Consider the following 26,347-nt stretch of genomic DNA (forward strand, 5'->3'; position numbering starts at 1 on the left):
TGATTGAAATTTGACTGCATTTGCTGCATGCTTGTTTCACATGTGGGATCCACACACTACTGATTTATGAGAGATCAGCAGGATGCCAGGCAACTGGTATTGTTTAACCACTTAAAGACAAGGCGGCGTATTAAACCGTCCTGCTAGAGCCTCTTAAAGGCTCCAGGAGGTTTTTATAAGTCAAGCAGCGCTGCTGCCGCTGTGTACCATCTGCGCGCGCGCGCTCCCACTCACCCCCACACGTGCCCGTGCTTCCCGTGCAAGTGTACGTGAGATCAATTACAAAAAAAAACAAAAAACAACACAACAGAAAAAATACACCTTTATTTCCAAATACTATATTGTCACTATACTTTGTACTAGGGACATAATTAGAATCATGTGATAACCAGGACAAATGGGCAGATAAAATGTGTGGGTTTTATGTACAGTAGCTGTGTTTATATTAAACTATAGGGGATGAAATTGGAGACATTATTTTTTTCATTGTTTTTTCCTTGTTTGTTCCCTTTAAAATGCATAGAAAATAAAGTAATTACTGAGAACAAATATCAACCCCAAAAAGCCTAATTGGTGGTGAAAAAAACAAGATATAGATCATTTCATTGTGATTAGTAGTGATTAAGCTATTGGCAAATGAAAGGGATGAGCACTGAAAGGTGAAAATCGCTCTTGTCCGTTGGGGTAAAAACCGCCTTGGGGTGGAGTGGCTAAAAGGAAAACAGCAATCCATATCACTCGCTCTCAGGTCTGTTGGCATTCAAACCCCTTCCGTACCAGTAGACTCTGGCCCCTTAACCAGAGACTTTTCGGTTAAAAAACGTGGCTCACCGACGTCACTCCGCACGGACCCGTCTCTCTCCTGTCGCTGCAGCCCAGTCGCTCTGCTGTCTGCATGACAGCAGAGCTATGTGAGCCGGTCAGGAGGTGAGTGGGCTGCAGTGACAGGAGAGCGGTGTGGTAACTGAACGCCCTGGCAGGAATAACAGGTCCGGCACATGGCGTAGATTTCAATTACCAAGATCCAGAAGTGGTTAATCTGTGGTTGTTTTTAAAGTGAACCTAAACTTTCCTAGGTAGGGGGACTCCCCAGGGAAGGCCAGGGGCTTCCCATGTCCTCCTCACCTCCACCATTGCTGTGCACGGACCCTCTCAACATAACCAACAAGAGCTTGTAGGATATGTTCTTGTGGCCATCTGTGCCCCTGGAAAAAATCGTAAATTATATTTGCCAGTTCTTTTATATATCATTGGAAAGAGAGCTTTAAAATGATATGCATCTTTCCATAGTTTCTGCACTGCTCGGAGTCCCTTTAACTGCTTTATTACCTCCAGACCAGGGGTTACAGGTGAAGAGCCGAGAGCCCCAGTCAGGTGGAGGTCCAAGGTGGCTGAAGCTTTGCTTGATTAGTAATAAAGCAGTCAAATAACAGGTTGGTACTCCCTTCTTCTCTTTCATCACTGGTCATGTTTGCTTCCTTCAAAGTCACACAATTTGCATAACCTGCTACTGTGTGACCTTTTGGCTTCAGGAGAAGAGACCGTGGACCCACTCTCTGCTCACTTTTAAATTTGTTTCCACAAATGCATATGTCATCAGGTGCTGAGTTTATGCTTACTATTTGACATGCAAGTTTTGTTATACTGACAAAAAGTTTCTGGAGGTCTACAGATCCCTCCACACACCTGCCAAAGGTTCTACATAATCCTAGAGGACTACAGATGACTCCACAGAGCTGGAGAAGGTTATATATAAACATGGAGGTTTATAGATCACTCCACAGACCTGGCAAAGGTTCTACATCATCCTAGAGGCCTACAGATCCCTCCACAGACCTGGAGAAGGTTCTATATAATCATGGTGGTCTATAGATCACTCCATAGACCTGGGAAAGGTTCTACATAGTCCTAGAGGACTACAGATGACTCCACAGACCTGGAACATGTTCTACATCATTCTGGAGACCTTCATATCCCTCCACCTTTGTAAAATCATGCTTAATATTCTGAACAGTGTGACCAGTACTGGATAAAACACACAAGAGACTGGTATTGTAATCTTTATTCAGAGGATGACACATCTCCTGTTCCATAGAGAAGCAGTGATCAGATCCCCCCACAGACCTGGGAAAGGTTATACATCATCCTGGAGGTCTTCAAATTCCTCCAAAAAACTGATAAAGGTTCTACATCCTTTTGGAGGTCTACAGATCACTCCACAGAGCTGGAGATGGTTTGACAACATCTTGGAGGTCTACAGCTCACTCCACAGACCTGGGAAAGGTTATACATCATCCTGGAGGTCTACAGCTCACTCCACAGACCTGGGAAAGGTTATACATAATCTTGGAGGTCTACAGCTCACTCCACAGACCTGGGACTGGTTCTACATCACGCTAGAGGTCTTCAGTTGCTCCCAGGACCTGCGCTGTGTCTTCAGAGAGAGCTGCGGGTGAGACACAAACATAAGCTTTAGCAGCGGCACAACTGGAGAAAACACCGCCTATGGCAAACACTGTTTTACAGCACCCATTGTGTAGAGGTGGATGCACCCTTCAACAAGTTTAAGGTGTAGAGGGTATAGCCCTTAATTTGAATTTGTTGTGTCCAAGCTGAACTGAAGCACGGCCTGTAAGAATGAAATATGGCAATGGGTCTCTGTATAGCTGTCCACCAAGTGTTTGAAGACAATACATTCAGTTTAATCATATCTAGATTTTCCATTTCATCTATTCAATAATAAAAACTGTATCCAATCGAAGCTGATCATAATTAATCTATAGTTCACATCAATTTTAAAAAAGATTTATTGAATCGAGAATGGCATTGAACGATTTTAACTGGAATATGTCAGCATATCCGCATAAGGGCCGGTTCACACGGACGCTTGGTGGGCGTTTACCGCCAGCGTCCGGAACTCATTGGTAAATATGTATCAGGCGGGTATCGCGCGGAGTTCCCATCCCAATTTCCCCCTTTGTTTCTGGTGACCCCGGATGCTACATGTGGCTTCCAGGGTCGATTAACTTAATTAATTGCCTAAGTAGAAGATTGGTGCTTTGCCTGGTTTCCTGCTAGGGGAATGTCCTGTATAGAGTGCTGTATAGTACAGAGCCTTCCCATCAGTCATACAGAACTCTACAGGATTGCTTTAATCTCAGGGTCTTAGCTCTGGCACCGTATTTATTGCAATGGAACACTTAAAGAGGAACTCCAGTGAAAATAATGTAATAAAAAAGTGCTTCGTTTTTACAATAATTAGCTATAAATGATTTAGTCAGTGTTAGCCCATTGTAAAATTTTTCCTCTCCCTGATTTACATTCTGACATTTATCAAATGGTGACATTTTTACTGCTGGCAGGTGATGTCACTGGAAGGAGATGCTGATTGTTTCTTTGGCAGTTGGAAACAGCTGTTATTTCCCACAATGCAACAAGGCTCCCACAGTGTGATGTCAGCACCATGGTCCTGACATCACACTGTGGGAGGGGTTTCACCACAATATCAGCCATACAGCGCCCCCGATGGTCCGTTTGTGAAAAGAAATACATTTCTCATGGGAAAGGGGGTATCAGCTACTGATTGGGGTGAAGTTCAGTCCTTGGTTACAGTCTCTCTTTGAGTGCTCCAGGGTGGAGCTGGGAGGGATTGGGAGCTGGGAGGGAGGAGGGCGGGTTTCTCCATGTTAGTGGCAGCAGTCAGTGCTGGTTACCTCTGCAATCTCCACCTTCCTCTCCCAGGCTCGGATACTCTTTTCCAGCTCCTCTTGCTCCATCTTCTCCTGCACATATTGCAGGACTTCCGGGACCCGGTAATCACTCAGCTGCTTCCTCAGCTTCTTGTTCAGGCTTTCAGCCTTCGCCCGTTCCTGCAGAGACAAGTGTACATAGATGGTTCACCAGGCAACCTAGGCAGATGCTTGGGGCATACCGGGTCTCAAGGGGCCCACCTGCCACCTTCTCTGACCTCTCTGCACTTCAGCTTACCAAAAAGACCACTAGGGGGACCCAAATCTACTACCTTGCCTGGGGCCCCGTTACATCTTAATCCATCTCTGAGGCTGATGCAAAGGGGCTCATTGAATAAGGCCGGAGGATACTGCAGAGTAGAGGCTTCTAATGATGTAGGGCAGCACGGTGGTGTAGTGGGCAGCACGGTGGCGTAGTGGGCAGCACGGTGGCGTAGTGGGCAGCACGGTGGCGTAGTGGGCAGCACGGTGGCATAGTGGGCAGCACGGTGGCATAGTGGGCAGCACGGTGGCATAGTGGGCAGCACGGTGGCGTAGTGGGCAGCACGGTGGCATAGTGGGCAGCACGGTGGCGTAGTGGGCAGCACGGTGGTGTAGTGGGCAGCACGGTGGCGTAGTGGGCAGCACGGTGGCGTAGTGGGCAGCACGGTGGCGTAGTGGGCAGCACGGTAATGTAGTGGGCAGCGCGATGGTGTAGTGGTTAGCGCTCTCGCCTTGCAGCGCTGGGTCCCCGATTCCTTCGCCAGCCAGGTAAACATCTGCAAGGAGTTTGTATGTTATCCCCATATCTGCGTGGGTTTCCTCCGGGCACTCTGGTGTCCTCCCACATCCCAAAAACATACAGATAAGTTAATTTGCTTCCACCCAAATTGGCCCTAGACTATACATACACTACATGATACATAGACATAGGACTCTGGTAGGGATTAGATTGTGAGCCCCTCTGAGGGACAGTTAGTGACGAGCCATTATCCTCTGTACAGCGCTGCGTAATATGTCTGCGCTATATAAATACTTAAATAAAATAAAAATAATGTATCGCTGACATCACTGCTGGGCACAGCTGAAGCAGAAACATTGGGCCGGACTTACTAAGGATACAACATAGAGAAGTAAAGTTATCCAATAGCCGCACACAGATCCACAGTTCTTACTCTGTACAGCTCCATGGAATACGTTGGTGCTTTAAATCAATAATAATAATCTATAGCAGCCCCATGCAAGGGACAGTCGTTCACCCTCCAATGGGAAATCCATCAGGTAGTAGTGATCAATACTATCACCTCCTCCACTTGATCTCAATAATTTCAGAAGAGAATCAGGGCTTGTTTCCACTTGTGGCAGTGGTTTCGGATGCGGCCATGTTTTCCGGTTAATGTATACGTTCACGTGCGATACACGTGTGCGTTGTCCAGGGTGGTGCAGTGTTATTATTATTATTATTATTTAGTATTTATATAGCGCCGACATCTTACGCAGCGCTGTACAGTATATATATACTGTATATTGTCTTGACACTAACTGTCCCTCAAAGGAGCTAACAATCTAATCCCTACTATTATCATATGTCTATGTTTGTATTATGTAGTGTAAGTACTGTAGTCTAGGGCCAATTTAGGGGTGAGCCAATTAACTTATCTGTATGTTTTTGGGATGTGGGAGGAAACCGGAGTGCCTGGAGGAAACCCACAAAGACACGGGGAGGACATACAAACTCCTTGCAGATGTTGACCTGGCTGGGATATGAACCGGGGACCCAGCGCTGCAAGGCGAGAGCGCTAACCACTACGCCACCGTGCTGTTGTGTATGTACGAATCCGTGCACTGTGTGGAAAGTTGCTAAACGTTGTCACCTTTCTCCAGACACTAACATGCGCGCCAAATACATCAGGTTGAACCAATCCAATGATTTTTGAGTGGGCTGTCAGTTGTAAGGCGTTTTGTGCACGTTTAGCGTTTGGAATCCACAAACAGTGGAAACGGGACTTTTGTTGAACAGCTGCTCACTGATGATCTCTCGCCACTCGTCCACTCGCCTGCTCAATCAAAATCTGCTGCCGCACCAGACTGAAAAACTGACGGAAATCAATTAGAAGGTTACCGATTAGATTTGTTGAGGGTCAACAGGTAAAATAAATTAACATTAAACCTCAAGGAAAAAGAAGCAAGGATGTTGCACTAAATTTCAAACATGCAGACATTTATTATTGAACAACAAATGCAAGACACAAAACATTGAAAACTAGAGAAATGGGACAGGGGAGAGGGGGCAATGGGCTGATTACTGGGACTCAGCAAGGTAATACAAAATCAGGACACATCCAACATAAGCAAAAATGTGGACCAGCAGCTGTAAACCTCTTTGTAAAGTGTCCTGTGCAAAATGCAAATCCTATCTTAGGCCCGAGGGTGGCCGGTGCAGTTTGGTGCCGGGGATCTTACTCTCAGGTGCGCTGTGTATCACAATCGCTGGACAGCACGGTCGTTTTCTACCATTTTTGGCTTATCGTGCACACCAGTTGTTGATGTTTAGGTCATTTTGCATTGAGCCATTTGGGAGGAGATTTGTTGTTGTTAGACTTGCATTTGGTGTTAGTATAATATTGTCTCACATAGTAGTAGCATTAGAGCATTGTACCGTGTCAGCCATAAGTACAGGGGCAAACCCAGGCTTTTCAAGGGGGGCGGGGATTCCTGAAAGGTCTCCCTCAGCCAGGCACAAGACAGTGTAATAATATTATTTATTTTAAGTATTTATATAGCACCGACATATTACGCAACGCTGTACAGAGTATATATTGTCTTGTCGCTAACTGTCCCTCAGAGGGGCTCACAATCTAATCCGTACCATAGTCATATGTCTACGTAAGTATCATGCAGTGCATGTATTATAGTCTAGGGCCGATTTAGGGGAAGCCAATTAACTTATCTGTATGTTTTTGGAATGTGGGAGGAAACCGAAGTACCCGGAGGAAACCCACACAGACACAGGGAGAACATACAAACTCCTTGCAGATGTTGACCTGGCTGGGATTCGAACCAGGGACCCAGTGCTGCAAGGCGAGAGCGCTAACCACTACGCCACCGTGCTGCCCAATATGGTAGGACATCATGCTGGGTACAATGCACAATGCAATTTCCCATCCGACTGACAGAATCTGACAATTATTTCCTAAATGTCCGATCTGCTCCCGATCAACAAGGGGATCGATCAGGAGCAGTTTGGATACAGATAATAATGAGGACAGCCAACATTGCTAATGAAGGGGAAAGTGAAACATTCACACAGCAAGGCACAGGGCTCTGCTCATACCTGACTCTGTTAAGTTCCCCAGAGCTGCTCCATGCTCTGCACACACTGCTGCTCCATGCTCTGTACACACGCTGCTGCTCCATGCTCTGCACACACTGCTGCTCCATGCTCTGTACACACGCTGCTGCTCCATGCTCTGTACACACGCTGCTGCTCCATGCTCTGTACACACGCTGCTGCTCCATGCTCGGTACACACGCTGCTGCTCCATGCTCTGTACACACACTGCTGCTCCATGCTCTGTACACACGCTGCTGCTCCATGCTCTGTACACATGCTGCTGCTCCATGCTCTGTACACATGCTGCTGCTCCATGCTTTGTACACACGCTGCTGCTCCATGCTCTGTACACACACTGCCGCTCCATGCTCTGTACACAACCTGCTGCTCCATGCTCTGTACACACACTGCTGCTCCATGCTCTGTACACACGCTGCTGCTCCATGCTCTGTACACACGCTGCTGCTCCATGCTCGGTACACACACTGCCGCTTCATGCTCGGTACACACACTGCCGCTCCATGCTCGGTACACACGCGGCTGCTCCATGCTCTGTACACACGCGGCTGCTCCATGCTCTGTACACACGCGGCTGCTCCATGCTCTGTACACACGCGGCTGCTCCATGCTCTGTACACACGCGGCTGCTCCATGCTCTGTACACACGCGGCTGCTCCATGCTCTGTACACACGCGGCTGCTCCATGCTCTGTACACACGCGGCTGCTCCATGCTCTGTACACACGCTGCTGCTCCATGCTCGGTACACACACTGCTGCTCCATGCTCTGTACACACACTGCTGCTCCATGCTCTGTACACACACTGCTGCTCCATGCTCTGTACACACGCTGCTGCTCCATGCTCTGTACACACGCTGCTGCTCCATGCTCTGTACACACGCTGCTGCTCCATGCTCTGTACACACGCTGCTGCTCCATGCTCTGTACACACGCTGCTGCTCCATGCTCTGTACACACACTGCTGCTCCATGCTCTGTACACACACTGCTGCTTCATGCTCTGTACACACACTGCTGCTCCATGCTCTGTACACACGCTGCTGCTCCATGCCCTGTACACACGCTGCTGCTCCATGCCGTGTACACACGCTGCTGCTCCATGCCGTGTACACACGCTGCTGCTCCATGCTCTGCACACACGCTGCTGCTCCATGCTCTGTACACACGCTGCTGCTCCATGCTCGGTACACACACTGCTGCTCCATGCTCTGCACACACGCTGCTGCTCCATGCTCTGTACACACGCTGCTGCTCCATGCTCTGTACACACGCTGCTGCTCCATGCTCTGTACACACGCTACTACTCCATGCTCTGTACACACACTGCTGCTCCATGCTCTGTACACACACTGCTGCTCCATGCTCTGTACACACGCTGCTGCTCCATGCTCTGTACACACTGCTGCTCCATGCTCTGTACACACACTGCTGCTCCATGCTCTGTACACACCCTGCTGCTCCATGCTCTGTACACACCCTGCTGCTCCATGCTCTGTACACATGTTGCTACTCCATCCAAAGTCAACTGTAGCAGAGAAAGAAAGGGGGCAGTGCTGTGAGCTGCAGGATGCCTGCAGATATTCTGGTGTCGCAACTTGTGCCTGTCCCCAGACACTGCACCGGCCCTGGTCTGAGGGGGGCATTCTGGGCAGCTGTAATCCCCCCCCCCCCCCCCGCTGCTTTTGCCTATGAAGTAAAAGCAAGAAGTTTTGAGTTAGGATGATACTATTTATTCGCTAACTTAAAATAATAATAGTAATCTTTCAGCTGTGCAGCCTTCTTCAGACTTCAATCAATTGATTGAACTCTGAAGAAGGCTGCACAGCCAAAAGCTTACTTTTATTCTTTTAAGTTAGCCAATAAATGGCATCATTCCTGATTCAAAAATTCTTGCATTGTCTCACATACAGTACCTATTATGTTGATTAAAAACAGCTGTTCCGAAAGAATCACGGTAATTAGGATGCTTTAGAACAGCTTGGACTATTTGGAATGGTATAGAACTTTGGATTTTCTCACAGAATGTGACAGTTTGAGAAGGGTATGAAAATTCTTAGACTAGACACTGTTTGCTCAAATGTAAATAAAAGCTGAGAAATGTTATTTTCCCACAATAATGCCTCTTGTACATGGTCTTATTATCTTTTGGGAGACAACTCTGTCATTTCCTGTCAAAAAGTTACTAAATGGTTGAATAAAAGTAACTTAAAAGCAAAATTTTCCAGGGGTTTGAATAATTATGGGCAGCACTGTATAATTTGCATTTTGCACAGGTAATTTAAAAAACAGGTCCACAGCTGTTGGCTCACATTAATGTTCATGTTGAATGGGATATATTAGACTTGAACTTGGTGTTATAATATTGTACTGTATAGGATTGGCATTTTTAATGGTTTGTGTCTTGCATGCCTGGCCTGCCTTTCCAATTTCTGTGATGAGGGGGTAGAAGGGGGGGGGGGGGGGGGGGGGGGGTCTGCAAAGTTTCCCATGGGGGCAGTGATTTCTAGTTACACCTCTGCTCATGAACAAGTTGTAACATGAAAAGCCAATGATGTCCGCCCAGCAATAGCAGAACCTCTCATATTCTCCTGTGAGGTTCAGTACCTGCTCCACCAGTTCTGTCTCCTGCTCGATCTTCTGCAGCATCTCGTTCCTTGTAGAGATCTCTTTGGTCAGATGAAGGGCCTCCGCCATCGTGTTCTGGAGCTTTTTCTGTTAATTAGACCAGAGGCTGTTATGAGAGAGGACACTAAGGCCTTCACCACCATATCATTGCACCTCAGTACAGCACAAGCCCCGCCCCGCCGTCTCTTGGTCTTACTTTGTAGGAAGGACACTGAGGCCTTCACCACCATATCATTGCACCTCAGTACAGCACAAGCCCCGCCCCACCATCTCTTGGCCTTACTTTGTAGGAAGGACACGGAGGCCTTCACCACCATATCATTGCACCTCAGTACAGCACAAGCCCCGCCCCACCATCTCTTGGCCTTACTTTGTAGGAAGGACACTGAGGCCTTCACCACCATATCATTGCACCTGACCTCAGTACAGCACAAGCCCCGCCCTGCCGTCTCCCGGCCTTACTTTGTAGGAAGGACACTGAGGCCTTCACCACCATATCATTGCACATGAGTACAGCACAAGGCCCGCCCCCGCCGTCTCTTGGCCTTACTTTGTAGGAAGGACACTGAGGCCTTCACCACCATATCATTGCAGCTGAGTACAGCACAAGCCCCGCCCCACCATCTCTTGGCCTTACTTTGTAGGAAGGACACGGAGGCCTTCACCACCATATCATTGCACCTCAGTACAGCACAAGCCCCGCCCCGCCGTCTCTTGGCCTTACTTTGTAGGAAGGACACTGAGGCCTTCACCACCATATCATTGCAGCTGAGTACAGCACAAGCCCCGCCCCGCCGTCTCCCGGCCTTACTTTGTAGGAAGGACACTGAAGCCTTCACCACCATATCATTGCACCTCAGTACAGCACAAGGCCCGCCCCGCCGTCTCTTGGCCTTACTTTGTAGGAAGGACACTGAGGCCTTCACCACCATATCATTGCACCTGACCTCAGTACAGCAGAAGGCCCGCCCCGCCGTCTCTTGGCCTTACTTTGTAGGAAGGACACTGAGGCCTTCACCACCATATCATTGCACCTGACCTCAGTACAGCAGAAGGCCCGCCCCGCCGTCTCTTGGCCTTACTTTGTAGGAAGGACACTGAGGCCTTCACCACCATATCATTGCACCCGAGTACAGCACAAGGCCCGCCCCGCCGTCTCTTGGCCTTACTTTGTAGGAAGGACACTGAGGCCTTCACCACCATATCATTGCACCTGAGTACAGCACAAGCCCCGCCCCGCCGTCTCTTGGCCTTACTTTGTAGGAAGGACACTGAGGCCTTCACCACCATATCATTGCACCTCAGTACAGCAGAAGGCCCGCCCCGCCGTCTCTTGGCCTTACTTTGTAGGAAGGACACTGAGGCCTTCACCACCATATCATTGCACCTGAGTACAGCACAAGCCCCGCCCCGCCGTCTCTTGGCCTTACTTTGTAGGAAGGACACTGAGGCCTTCACCACCATATCATTGCACCCGAGTACAGCACAAGCCCCGCCCCACCATCTCTTGGCCTTACTTTGTAGGAAGGACACGGAGGCCTTCACCACCATATCATTGCACCTCAGTACAGCACAAGCCCCGCCCCACCATCTCTTGGCCTTACTTTGTAGGAAGGACACTGAGGCCTTCACCACCATATCATTGCACCTCAGTACAGCACAAGGCCCGCCCCACCGTCTCTTGGCCTTACTTTGTAGGAAGGACACTGAGGCCTTCACCACCATATCATTGCACCCGAGTACAGCACAAGGCCCGCCCCGCCGTCTCTTGGCCTTACTTTGTAGGAAAGACACTGAGGCCTTCACCACCATATCATTGCACCTGAGTACAGCACAAGGCCCGCCCCCCCTCTCTTGGCCTTACTTTGTAGGAAGGACACTGAGGCCTTCACCACCATATCATTGCACCCGAGTACAGCAGAAGCCCCGCCCCACCATCTCTTGGCCTTACTTTGTAGGAAGGACACTGAGGCCTTCACCACCATATCATTGCACCTGAGTACAGCACAAGGCCCGCCCCGCCGTCTCTTGGCCTTACTTTGCAGGAAGGACACTGAGGCCTTCACCACCATATCATTGCACCTGAGTACAGCACAAGGCCCGTCCCGCCGTCTCTTGGCCTTACTTTGTAGGAGTTGAGGACCTGCAGGGTCTCTCCTGTGGTTAACTTCAGCTGAAGCAGATCCTGATTCCTCTCATCGATTCTCTCCAGGAATTGGGCATTTTCTATCTTCAGCTGCTGGAAATCCACTTCGTTTAGAACCTCGCCCATCTCTTCCTTCTGCAAGAGAAAAAAACTCCAACCAATTCCACCATGGCAGATTCTGTGCATAGTCCTGGCCTTCAGTATACACTCAAACACGGGACGCTTATGTACATGTAGAGATAGGTGCTCATGTGTAGCTGAGCTCATGGAGAAGCATGCGATCAGCAGCTATAGGGCTTCTCTTACAGCATCCCTGGCGATAGCCCTCCCCTTATACTGCCCCCAGGTATAACGTTCTCCTCACAGTGCCCCCAGGTATATCACTCTCCTCATAGTGCGCCCAGGTATATCGCTCTCCTCACAGTGCCCCCAGGTATATCACTCTCCTCATAGTGCACCCAGGTATTTCGCCCTCCTCATAGTGCCCCCAGGTATATCGCCCTCCTCATAGTGCCCCCAGGTATATCACTCTCCTCATAGTGCCCCCAGGTATATCACTCTCCTCATAGTGCCCCCAGGTATATCACTCTCCTCATAGTGCCCCCAGGTATATCACTCTCCTCATAGTGCCCCCAGGTATATCGCCCTCCTCATAGTGCCCCCAGGTATATCACTCTCCTCATAGTGCCCCCAGGTATATCACTCTCCTCAGTGTCCCCAGGTATATCACTCTCCTTATAGTGCCCCCAGGTATATCACTCTCCTCACAGTGCCCCCAGGTATAACGTTCTCCTCACAGTGCCCCAAGGTATAACGTTCTCCTCACAGTGCCCCCAGGTATAACGTTCTCCTCATAGTGCCCCCAGGTATAACGTTCTCCTCATAGTGCCCCCAGGTATAACGTTCTCCTCATAGTGCCCCCAGGTATAACGTTCTCCTCATAGTGCCCCCAGGTATAACGTTCTCCTCATAGTGCCCCCAGGTATAACGTTCTCCTCACAGTGCCTCCAGGTATATCACTCTCCTCATAGTGCCCCAGGTATATCATTCTCCTCATATTGCCCCCAGGTATATCGCTCTCCTCATAGTGCCCCCAGGTATATCGCTCTCCTCATAGTGCCCCCAGGTATATCACTCGCCTCATAGTGCCCCCAGGTATATTATTCTCCTCATGATGCCCCCAGGTATATCACTCTCCTCATAGTGCCCCCAGGTATATTATTCTCCTCATGATGCCCCCAGGTATATCACTCTCCTCACAGTGCCCTCAGGTATATCACTCTCCTTATACTGCCCCCAGGTATAACGTTCTCCTCATAGTGCCCCCAGGTATATCACTCTCCTCATCGTGCCCCCAGGTATATCACTCTCCTCATAGTGCCCCCAGGTATATCACTCTCCTCATAGTGCCCCCAGGTATATCACTCTCCTCATAGTGCCCCCAGGTATATCACTCTCCTCATAGTGCCCCCAGGTATATCACTCTCCTCATAGTGCCCCCAGGTATATCACTCTCCTCATAGTGCCCCCAGGTATAACACTCTCCTCATAGTGCCCCCAGGCACATCGCTCTCCTCATAGTGCCCCCAGGTATATCGCCTTCAAACAGATCTGGCCTGGAGTACAGCCTGTTTCTTACCTGCTTCAGCTGCATTTGCAGTTTCTTCTTCTGAATCTTTAATGCTGCGTTTTTGAGTCGCAGTTTATCTACCAAGCTGTCCTGTCAGATGGAGAAGGACATATTTCAGGACCAGAACAATCCCACAGCCGGTTGTGATGTCACATATAGGAAACCGTTGTCAACTCGCGCCAGTAAATAAGATAAAATCATTACAGTATAAGATACAATAAAGCAACAGCTGCTGGTGCAGTAAAAGGAAGCGGGTATCACAGGCAGGCATGAGGGATATATTGCTGCTAATACCTGAATTGTTCAAGGGGGAAGGCACAGACTGAGTTTGTCTGAGAATATTGCAGCCTATAGCACAGACAGTCTGTGAGGCAGGAAGTGGCCAGGTGATTTATTTGATATCAGATCATCAAAAAGTTCATACATAGACACAAACAAGCTCTGCCACTAAGTGCTGCACAGGTTTAGGATAACATTAAAACCTAGAGAGAGCCTTTAATCCCGGATTACTGCGCATATAGTCTGGCCTACAAATCTGTCCACAAAACCTGCCCAGCCTACATTTCCGATCTAACTCAAAGGTACACATCTAGCCGCTCACTCCGCTCCTCCAATGAACTTCGCCTGACCGCCCCCCACATCACCCAGTCCCATGCACGCCTCCAGGACTTCTCAAGAGCTGCTCCAACACTATGGAACTCCCTACCTCCACCCATTAGGGCGGCCCCCTCCTTCAACATCTTCAAGAAAGCCCTCAAAACTCACCTTTTTACTCTGGCCTACCCCCCCCCCCCCCCCCCCAAGTGCTCTAAACCCATAGCAGAGCTCTGGTCCCCTACCTTTCGTGTCCCTACCTCTCCCTCTAGATTGTAAGCCTTCGGGCAGGCTCCTCCTTGTGTCTCCTACCTGATCATGCACCTCCATTACCGTACACCCATCCTATGGATCTGAGTGAGCTTGACTGGCCTAATCTCCATGCTCCATCCAGTGACTAACTAAGCATTACCTTGTACTCATACTGTGCTGTGTGATCTCCATGCTCCCCTCCAGTGACTAAGCATTACCTTGTACTCATACTGTGCTGTGTGATCTCCATGCTCCCCTCCAGTGACTAAGCATTACCTTGTACTCATACTGTGCTGTGTGATCTCCATGCTCCCCTCCAGTGACTAAGCATTACCTTGTACTCATACTGTACTGTGTGATCTCCATGCTCCATCCAGTGACTAAGCATTACCTTGTACTCATACTGTGCTGTGTGATCTCCATGCGCCCCTCCAGTGACTAAGCATTACCTTGTACTCATACTGTGCTGTGTGATCTCCATGCTCCATCCCGTGACTAAGCATTACCTTGTACTCATACTGTGCTGTGTGATCTCCATGCTCCCCTCCAGTGACTAAGCATTACCTTGTACTCATACTGTGCTGCGTGAACTCCATGCTCCCATCCAGTGACTAAGCATTACCTTGTACTCATACTGTGCTGTGTGATCTCCATGCTCCCATCCAGTGACTAAGCATTACCTTGTACTCATACTGTGCTGTGTGTTCTCCATGCGCCCCTCCAGTGACTAAGCATTACCTTGTACTCATACTGTGCTGTGTGATCTCCATGCTCCCCTCCAGTGACTAAGCATTACCTTGTACTCATACTGTGCTGTGTGATCTCCATGCTCCCCTCCAGTGACTAAGCATTACCTTGTACTCATACTGTGCTGTGTGATCTCCATGCTCCCCTCCAGTGACTAAGCATTACCTTGTACTCATACTGTACTGTGTGATCTCCATGCTCCATCCAGTGACTAAGCATTACCTTGTACTCATACTGTGCTGTGTGATCTCCATGCGCCCCTCCAGTGACTAAGCATTACCTTGTACTCATACTGTGCTGTGTGATCTCCATGCTCCATCCCGTGACTAAGCATTACCTTGTACTCATACTGTGCTGTGTGATCTCCATGCTCCCCTCCAGTGACTAAGCATTACCTTGTACTCATACTGTGCTGCGTGATCTCCATGCTCCCATCCAGTGACTAAGCATTACCTTGTACTCATACTGTGCTGTGTGATCTCCATGCTCCCATCCAGTGACTAAGCATTACCTTGTACTCATACTGTGCTGTGTGTTCTCCATGCGCCCCTCCAGTGACTAAGCATTACCTTGTACTCATACTGTGCTGTGTGATCTCCATGCTCCATCCCGTGACTAAGCATTACCTTGTACTCATACTGTGCTGTGTGATCTCCATGCTCCCCTCCAGTGACTAAGCATTACCTTGTACTCATACTGTGCTGTGTGATCTCCATGCTCCCCTCCAGTGACTAAGCATTACCTTGTACTCATACTGTGCTGTGTGATCTCCATGCTCCCCTCCAGTGACTAAGCATTACCTTGTACTCATACTGTGCTGTGTGATCTCCATGCTCCATCCAGTGACTAAGCATTACCTTGTACTCATACTGTGCTGTGTGATCTCCATGCTCCCATCCAGTGACTAAGCATTACCTGGTACTCATACTGTGCTGTGTGATCTCCATGCTCCCATCCAGTGACTAAGCATTACCTTGTACTCATACTGTGCTGTGTGATCTCCATGCTCCCATCCAGTGACTAAGCATTACCTTGTATTCATACTGTGCTGTGTGATCTCCATGCTCCCCTCCAGTGACTAAGCATTACCTTGTACTCATACTGTGCTGTGTAATCTCCATGCTCCCCTCCAGTGACTAAGCATTACCTTGTACTCATACTGTGCTGTGTGATCTCCATGCTCCATCCAGTGACTAAGCATTACCTGGTACTCATACTGTGCAGTGTGTTCTCCATGCTCCCCTCCAGTGACTAAGCATTACCTTGTACTCATACTGTGCTGTGTGATCTCCATGCTCCCCTCCAGTGACTAAGCATTACCTTGTACTCATACTGTGCTGTGTGATCTCCATGCTCCATCCAGTGACTGACTAAGCATTACCTTGTACTCATACTGTGCTGTGTGATCTCCATGCTCCATCCAGTGACTAAGCATTACCTTGTACTCATACTGTGCTGTGTGATCTCCATGCTGCATCCAGTGACTAAGCATTACCTTGTACTCATACTGTGCTGTGTGATCCCCATGCTCCATCCAGTGACTGAGCATTACCTTGTACTCATACTGTGCTGTGTGATCTCCATTCTCCCCTCCAGTGACTAAGCATTACCTTGTACTCATACTGTGCTGTGTGATCTCCATGCTGCATCCAGTGACTAAGCATTACCTTGTACTCATACTGTGCTGTGTGATCCCCATGCTCCATCCAGTGACTGAGCATTACCTTGTACTCATACTGTGCTGTGTGATCTCCATGCTCCCCTCCAGTGACTAAGCATTTCCTTGTACTCATACTGTGCTGTGTGATCTCCATGCTCCATCCAGTGACTAAGCATTACCTTGCACTCATACTGTGCTGTGTGATCTCCATGCTCCATCCAGTGACTAAGCATTACCTGGTACTCATACTGTGCTGTGTGATCTCCATGCTCCCATCCAGTGACTAAGCATTACCTTGTACTCATACTGTGCTGTGTGATCTCCATGCTCCATCCAGTGACTAAGCATTACCTTGTACTCATACTGTACTGTGTGATCTCCATGCTCCCCTCCAGTGACTAAGCATTACCTTGTACTCATACTGTGCTGTGTGATCTCCATGCTCCATCCAGTGACTAAGCATTACCTTGTACACATACTGTGCTGTGTGACCTCCATGCTCCATCCAGTGACTAAGCATTACCTTGTACTCATACTGTGCTGTGTGATCTCCATGCTCCCCTCCAGTGACTAAGCATTACCTTGTACTCATACTGTGCTGTGTGATCTCCATGCTCCCCTCCAGTGACTAAGCATTACCTCATACTGTGCTGTGTGATCTGGTTTTCATGTATTCCTGTATTGTCATATTGCTGTATGTCACCCCTAAATATTGTCTGTAACCTAAATTAATGTCCAGAGCTGCGTAATATGTTGGCGCTTTATAAACACAATGAATAATTAAATATACTCTACAAATGTATACAGAGAATGCGGAGACTCACCCTCGCTCGGGTCTTTTCCTCCAAGTAGCGCAGAACCTTCTCCGGGGAGAGTCCAGCCCCCTTCTTACTACCCAGAGCTGGTTTCACGATGTCTCGCTCAAATTCATACACGGCTTTCTTAATCTCTGCGCTGCGGATCTCAGCTTCTTCCATGGTGGCCTGATAAACCGAGGAGGAGATGTCAGCTCATCAATAGAGATACAATTTGGGTAAAGAGGCGCCCCGGTGTGAGTAAAATTGGATTAAAAACAAGAGAAAATAAAAAAAATGAGGTGGCTTATCTCAATGACGAGATCTTTGTACAGACACAGAGATATTTATTTAGCACAGACAACGCGTTTCACGGGTCTAAAGGTCCGTACACACGCCGGACTGGAGGCAACGACGGGTCCGTCGTCACCTCCCGCTGGGTGGGCGTTCCAACGACAGTCCGGCGTGTGTACGCACTGTCGGCGGACTGATACGGCTGTTTCTGAGCGATCCGCCCGGCGGATCTACCAGCCTTATCAGTCTGCAGACAGTGCGTACATACGCCGGACTGTCGTTGGAACGCCCACCCAGCGGGAGGTGACGACAAACCCGTCGTTGCCTCCAGTCCGGAGTGTGTACGGACCTTTAGACACCTCATTTTTTTTTTTATCTTATCTTTTTTAATCCAATTTTATTCACACTGCCTCTTTACCCAAATTGTGCTTTACATACCCCCAACACACCCTGTTGGAGGGGTCTAGACAAGGGGTGTCAAACTGAAATATAAAGTGGGCGGAAGACTGTATACTGGGACCTAGTCGCAGGCCAATCTCAATGTCTACTGGCCACCTTCCTCCCTTATTAAGTTCTCAGGTGTCTAGTGGTCCTCCCTCCCCTATACAGTTCCCTGGTGTCTAGTGGTCCTCCCTCCCCTATACAGTTCCCTGGTGTCTAGTGGTCCTCCCTCTCCTATACAGTTCCCTGGTGTTTAGCACTTCTCCCTTACCTCCCCATATAGTTTCCCTGGTGTCTAGTGGTCCTCCCTCCCCTATACAGGTCCCTGGTGTCTAGAGATTTCCTCTTATCTCCCCCATATGGCTCCCCTGGTGGTCTAGGGCTTCACCTCCAATATAGCTTCCCTGGTGGTCTAGAGTGGGCCAAACACAATGCAAAGTGGGGAAATCACTTGAGGGCCAAATTTGGCCGGCGGGCCCGGAGTTTGACATGTGTGGTCTAGACAGACCACACATGGTTTAATCCACAGAGATAATCTGTCACTGTTACCAAGGGGAGCGACCACAGCCAGGTCCGGCCGGACTACCCCGAGTGGAGTCGGGTTTGTTGTCTCCGCCTACTTCCTGTGATCGCTTGCCCCTCTGCAACCCGCCTTTGTGAGTAGTACAATTACCAGACCTGTTGATATCCCGTATATGAAAACATATTGCGCTATTGGGCTCACGATTTTTTGTCTCCTGTGTCTGTTTCACTAGAGACACCCCCACTACTCCACACATTACTAGAGATGGTAAAATGAGCCGCTAATATTTCCGAGGTGATGTATAAGTTATGGAAACCTAAAGTAATCCTTAGGCGGGGGCTTCTTCCAGCTCCCTCTGTGTCCTCCTGCTCTGATGCATTGTGCTGCTGCAGAAAAAATTAAAGGCCTCGACCCAGAGGCTACTGCGCATTCGATGTTGCGGGCTGCGGTCCCCCTCAATGGCGTTCATGGCCTTGGGAGTGCTATCAAGGAGGTGCGTGGCTGGGACAGGGAGGTGCGCGGCTGGGACAGGGAGGTGCGCGGCTGGGACAGGGAGGTGCGCGGCTGGGACAGTCAGAGGAGAGTAAGGAAGGAAATGACATCAGGATTGGCTTCAAAATAGCCACAGTTAAAATGGGAAATGCTAAGAATGATTTTCTCTTTTTATTAATGTAGAGAAATCACTAAAATCAAAATGTGGACAGTGCAATACATGTGTTATGTAAGTAGAGCAAGTATTTATCTACTTATATGTGTGTTTTTCTGAGATAGTATAGCTGACAGCTCCTCTTTAAAGAACAAGTGACACCCATGCTAACCTAGAAATAAAAAACACATATATAAGTAGATAAATACTAGTTCTACTTACATAACACATGTATTGTGCTATCCACGTTATGATTCCTGTGAATTTTATAAAGGAAAAGCAGAGAATCCTATTCTAGACAGTTTCCATCTTGGTTACCTTTGAATGAAGCTAATCCTGACATCATTTCCTCCCTTACTTGCTTTTCTCCTCTTGCTAATTGTGTATTCGTTACCCGCCCTCCTCCCAGAGTCTTCAGACACTCCCACTGAGGCCTATACTAGGAAGTGCACTGCCTTATGTCACTAGAAGTAGGGGGAAATAAAGGGAAGAGGAGGAATATATTATAGATAAAAAGAATCCCCAGCATGCAACTGTTTGGCACTGACTACTAAAGGGCCAGTGCTCCTAAAGTATGTGATAACTCCAAACCATAACAGCAGACAAAGTTTTGAAAGTTTTGAATGCAGGATTAGCATCTTTATCACTTAATACACTCAGTTTCTGTTGAAATGTGATTTCTATTGTGACAATCCCCCTTTAAAGGAATGAGGCCTCAGATAATAATAATAAATAATGTCTAGATACAGCAGACAGATATAAAACCTAAAGGTGGCCATACACTTATCAATTTTCCTGTTTGATTTCTTGTAGACTCTATTTCTCCAACATGTCTAATTGTTTGAATTTCGATCAATTGTTGTTACTTGGAATTGATCAATTGTATCGGTCGGACAGGCTGGAAGATTTGCATAGATCAGGGGCTGGGTGTGAGCAGCGGTAGATCGACGGCCTATAGCTCTGCATTGGTTCGATCAATCTTCAATAGATTCCCTGCTGAGTGTGCCAGGAATCGATTTCAGCAGCAGGTAATTTGGGCAGCCTGGCAGCGCTTCGGTATCATGAACGCCCCATGGAGCGCTCTGCCGGCACACAGGTGGTAATCTGAGCGCCGCTGGTGCCTGATAATTATTGTAATTAGGCAGTGTGAATATGAGCGGAGGGCGAGATTATGACATTGGGGATCAGTTAAAAATGACCGATATTTTAGTAAAATAATTACATAGAGCCCAATAGCAGAATATCAGTAATGTTACCTATATACTAGCAGCTATACCCGGCGTACAAATCACCGCACGTCCTTTTTCCATGCATGCTCAGTTCCTCTCTGTATTGATTCCAATGAGGGAGGAGTTGATTGGTTTGCCATTGGGTGGCCGTTTATAGGTGTATGGGCAGCTTTAGCGGTGGCGGTCAGCGGATCGTACCTTGTAGCCTTGCAGGGTGCGCTCAGTGCTCTCGGCGTCCCTCTGCGCCTCTTCTTTGGAATCTTCCAGTTCCCGCTGAACCAGCTCACTCTTCTGTTCCACACTCAGACTATACAAACGCTCGGAGATTGTGCTGCGCGACTTCGACCTGCGGCGGAGACGCATCTGATGGAGGAGGGTTCAGAGAGGGTTAAACAAGGAAAGACCCTGCAGAGGATTTCCCTGTTACCTCCCTGTTATCCAACACTACTTTCTCTAAGGATGTAACCTTTATGCTGGGCGTACACACGTCTATTTCCCAGACACGGCACTATCTGCAAGGAGTTTGTAGGTCCTCCCCATGGGATTCCTCTGGTCACTACGGTTTCCTGCCACAAGTTAATTGGCTTCCCCCTAAGTTGGCACTAGACTATGATACATACACTACATGATACAGACATAGATATAGGACTATGGTAGGGACTAGATTGTGACTGTATACTCTGTACAACGCTGCAGAAGATGTCAGCGCTATATAAATACTGAATAATAATATTTTTTAGATGTACAGTGGCATAGCTAAGAAGCTGTGGGCCCCGGTGCAAGTTTTACACGGGGCCCCCCAAGTGCTATGTATATAACAACTTATATGGTGCACCAAAACCAATCAAGGACAACTACAGTGTCAGAGGTGCAAGAAGGGGATGGGGAGCAGCTTGTTACTGATTACCCCCAAGCACTCTATACATAGCAATCCCTGCCAATGGCAACTACAGTGTCAGAGGTGCAAGAAGGGGATGGGGAACAGCTTGTTACTGATTACCCCCAAGCACTCTATACATAGTAATCCCTGCCAATGGCAACTACAGTGTCAGAGGTACAAGAAGGGGATGGGGAACAGCTTGTTACTGATTACCCCCAAGCACTCTATACATAGCAATCCCTGCCAATGGCAACTACAGTGTCGGAGGTCAGAGGTGCAAGAAGGGGATGGGGAGCAGCTTGTTACTGATTACCCCCAAGCACTTTATACATAGCAATCCCTGCCAATGGCAACTACAGTGTCAGAGGTGCAAGAAGGGGATGGGGAGCAGCTTGTTACTGATTACCCCCAAGCACTCTATACATAGCAATCCCTGCCAATGGCAACTACAGTGTCAGAGGTACAAGAAGGGGATGGGAACAGCTTGTTACTGATTACCCCCAAGCACTCTATACATGGCAATCCCTGCCAATGGCAACTACAGTGTCAGAGGTGCAAGAAGGGGATGGGGAGCAGCTTGTTACTGATTACCCCCAAGCACTCTATACATAGCAATCCCTGCCAATGGCAACTACAGTGTCAGAGGTGCAAGAAGGGGATGGGGAGCAGCTTGTTACTGATTACCCCCAAGCACTCTATACATAGCAATCCCTGCCAATGGCAACTACAGTGTCGGAGGTCAGAGGTGCAAGAAGGGGATGGGGAGCAGCTTGCTACTGATTACCCCCAAGCACTTTATACATAGCAATCCCTGCCAATGGCAACTACAGTGTCAGAGGTGCAAGAAGGGGATGGGGAGCAGCTTGTTACTGATTACCCCCAAGCACTCTATACATAGCAATCCCTGCCAATGGCAACTACAGTGTCAGAGGTACAAGAAGGGGATGGGAACAGCTTGTTACTGATTACCCCCAAGCACTCTATACATGGCAATCCCTGCCAATGGCAACTACAGTGTCAGAGGAGCAAGAAGGGGATGGGGAGCAGCTTGTTACTGATTACCCCCAAGCACTCTATACATAGCAATCCCTGCCAATGGCAACTACAGTGTCAGAGGTGCAAGAAGGGGATGGGGAGGAGCTTGTTACTGATTACCCCCAAGCACTCTATACATAGCAATCCCTGCCAATGGCAGCTACAGTGTCAGAGGTGCAAGAAGGGGATGGGGAGCAGCTTGTTACTGATTACCCCCAAGCACTTTATACATGGCAATCCCTGCCAATGGCAACTACAGTGTCAGAGGTGCAAGAAGGGGATGGGGAGCAGCTTGTTACTGATTACCCCCAAGCACTCTATACATAGCAATCCCTGCCAATGGCAACTACAGTGTCAGAGGTGCAAGAAGGGGATGGGGAGCAGCTTGTTACTGATTACCCCCAAGCACTCTATACATAGCAATCCCTGCCAATGGCAACTACAGTGTCAGAGGTGCAAGAAGGGGATGGGGAGCAGCTTGTTACTGATTACCCCCAAGCACTCTATACATAGCAATCCCTGCCAATGGCAACTACAGTGTCAGAGGTGCAAGAAGGGGATGGGGAGCAGCTTGTTACTGATTACCCCCAAGCACTCTATACACAGCAATCCCTGCCAATGGCAACTACAGTGTCAGAGGTGCAAGAGGGGGATGGGGAACAGCTTGTTACTGATTACCCCCAAGCACTCTATACATAGCAATCCCTGCCAATGGCAACTACAGTGTCAGAGGTACAAGAAGGGGATGGGGAGCAGCTTGTCACTGATTACCCCCAAGCACTCTATACATAGCAATCCCTGCCAATGGCAACTACAGTGTCAGAGGTACAAGAAGGGGATGGGGAGCAGCTTGTTACTGATTACCCCCAAGCACTCTATACATAGCAATCCCTGCCAATGGCAACTACAGTGTCAGAGGTGCAAGAAGGGGGCGGGGAGCAGCGTGTTACTGATTACCCCCAAGCCCTCTATACATAGCAATCCCTGCCAATGGCAACTACAGTGTCAGAGGAGCAAGAGGGGGATGGGGAGCAGCTTGTTACTGATTACCCCCAAGCACTCTATACATAGCAATCCCTGCCAATGGCAACTACAGTGTCAGAGGTACAAGAAGGGGATGGGGAGCAGCTTGTTACTGATTACCCCCAAGCACTCTATACATAGCAATCCCTGCCAATGGCAACTACAGTGTCAGAAGTGCAAGAAGGGGGTGGGGAGCAGCTTGTTACTGATTACCCCCAAGCACTCTATACATAGCAATCCCTGCCAATGGCAACTACAGTGTCAGAGGTGCAAGAAGGGGGCGGGGAGCAGCGTGTTACTGATTACCCCCAAGCCCTCTATACATAGCAATCCCTGCCAATGGCAACTACAGTGTCAGAGGTGCAAGAAGGGGATGGGGAACAGCTTGTTACTGATTACCCCCAAGCCCTCTATACATAGCAATCCCTGCCAATGGCAACTACAGTGTCAGAGGTACAAGAAGGGGATGGGGAGCAGCTTGTTACTGATTACCCCCAAGCACTCTATACATAGCAATCCCTGCCAATGGCAACTACAGTGTCAGAGGTGCAAGAAGGGGATGGGGAACAGCTTGTTACTGATTACCCCCAAGCACTCTATACATAGCAATCCCTGCCAATGGCAACTACAGTGTCAGAGGTGCAAGAAGGGGATGGGGAGCAGCTTGTTACTGATTACCCCCAAGCACTCTATACATAGCAATCCCTGCCAATGGCAGCTACAGTGTCAGAGGTACAAGAAGGGGATGGGGAACAGCTTGTTACTGATTACCCCCAAGCACTCTATACACAGCAATCCCTGCCAATGGCAACTACAGTGTCAGAGGTGCAAGAAGGGGATGGGGAACAGCTTGTTACTGATTACCCCCAAGCACTCTATACATAGCAATCCCTGCCAATGGCAACTACAGTGTCAGAGGTGCAAGAAGGGGATGGGGAACAGCTTGTTACTGATTACCCCCAAGCACTCTATACATAGCAATCCCTGCCAATGGCAACTACAGTGTCAGAGGTGCAAGAAGGGGATGGGGAGCAGCTTGTTACTGATTACCCCCAAGCACTCTATACATAGCAATCCCTGCCAATGGCAGCTACAGTGTCAGAGGTACAAGAAGGGGATGGGGAACAGCTTGTTACTGATTACCTCCAAGCACTCTATACACAGCAATCCCTGCCAATGGCAACTACAGTGTCAGAGGTGCAAGAAGGGGATGGGGAACAGCTTGTTACTGATTACCCCCAAGCACTCTATACATAGCAATCCCTGCCAATGGCAACTACAGTGTCAGAGGTGCAAGAAGGGGATGGGGAACAGCTTGTTACTGATTACCCCCAAGCACTCTATACATAGCAATCCCTGCCAATGGCAACTACAGTGTCAGAGGTACAAGAAGGGGATGGGGAACAGCTTGTTACTGATTACCCCCAAGCACTCTATACATAACAATCCCTGCCAATGGCAACTACAGTGTCAGAGGTGCAGGGAGGGGATGGGGAGCAGCTTGTTACTGATTACCCCCAAGCACTCTATACATAGCAATCCCTGCCAATGGCAGCTACAGTGTCAGAGGTGCAAGAAGGGGATGGGGAACAGTTTGTTACTGATTACCCCCAAGCACTCTATACATAGCAATCCCTGCCAATGGCAACTACAGTGTCAGAGGTACAAGAAGGGGATGGGGAGCAGCTTGTTACTGATTACCACCAAGCACTCTATACATAGCAATCCCTGCCAATGGCAACTACAGTGTCAGAGGTACAAGAAGGGGATGGGGAGCAGCTTGTTACTGATTACCCCCCAAGCACTCTATACATAGCAATCCCTGCCAATGGCAACTACAGTGTCAGAGGAGCAAGAAGGGGATGGGAACAGCTTGTTACTGATTACCCCCAAGCACTCTATACATAGCAATCCCTGCCAATGGCAACTACAGTGTCAGAGGTGCAAGAAGGGGATGGGGAGCAGCTTGTTACTGATTACCCCCAAGCACCCTATACATAGCAATCCCTACCAATGGCAACTACAGTGTCAGAGGTGCAAGAAGGGGATGGGGAGCAGCTTGTTACTGATTACCCCCAAGCACTCTATACATAGCAATCCCTGCCAATGGCAACTACAGTGTCAGAGGTGCAAGAAGGGGATGGGGAGCAGCTTGTTACTGATTACCCCCAAGCACTCTATACATAGCAATCCCTGCCAATGGCAACTACAGTGTCAGAGGTGCAAGAAGGGGATGGGAAGCAGCTTGTTACTGATTACCCCCAAGCACTCTATACATAGCAATCCCTGCCAATGGCAACTACAGTGTCAGAGGTGCAAGAAGGGGATGGGGGAACAGCTTGTTACTGATTACCCCCAAGCACTCTATACATAGCAATCCCTGCCAATGGCAACTACAGTGTCAGAGGTGCAAGAAGGGGATGGGGAGCAGCTTGTTACTGATTACCCCCAAGCACTCTATACATAGCAATCCCTGCCAATGGCAACTACAGTGTCAGAGGTGCAAGAAGGGGATGGGGAGCAGCTTGTTACTGATTATCACTATTCAATGTATCTATAGAAGTGATTATTATTATGAGCACAGGACCAATAAAGAGCTAATACTGTAGTTGGGGGAGGGCCCTTCGGGGCCCCTCTGGCTCAAGGGTCCCGATGTGGTTGCTACCTCTGTACCCCCTATTGCTACGCCCCTGTAGATGTATATGTAGAACTGAGGTCGGCACCGAATGCCTAGCTGGTAAACACG

General features: G+C 48.7%; 1 protein-coding gene across 2 annotated transcripts in view; it reads right to left on the minus strand.

Annotated features, from left to right (window-relative positions):
- Positions 1-2,047: 2,047 nt before the first annotated feature.
- CFAP263 (cilia and flagella associated protein 263) overlaps positions 2,048-26,347 on the minus strand; it is a 28,857-nt gene continuing 4,557 nt past the window's right edge. The window contains exons 3-9 of one of the 2 annotated variants that reach the window (XM_068259424.1): positions 20,862-21,026; positions 17,561-17,719; positions 13,493-13,573; positions 11,833-11,988; positions 9,687-9,794; positions 3,714-3,869; positions 2,048-2,446 (exon numbers count right to left, since the gene is read on the minus strand). In XM_068259424.1, coding sequence (XP_068115525.1) covers positions 2,387-2,446; positions 3,714-3,869; positions 9,687-9,794; positions 11,833-11,988; positions 13,493-13,573; positions 17,561-17,719; positions 20,862-21,026 — 885 coding nt within the window. In that variant the 3' untranslated portion in view covers positions 2,048-2,386. The remainder of the gene's footprint in view (positions 2,447-3,713; positions 3,870-9,686; positions 9,795-11,832; positions 11,989-13,492; positions 13,574-17,560; positions 17,720-20,861; positions 21,027-26,347) is intronic. The other variant, XM_068259425.1, reaches the window with a different exon arrangement.

Source organism: Hyperolius riggenbachi, chromosome 11 (genome assembly GCF_040937935.1).
Source record: "Hyperolius riggenbachi isolate aHypRig1 chromosome 11, aHypRig1.pri, whole genome shotgun sequence".
In the NCBI taxonomy this organism is placed as follows: Eukaryota; Metazoa; Chordata; class Amphibia; order Anura; family Hyperoliidae; genus Hyperolius; species Hyperolius riggenbachi.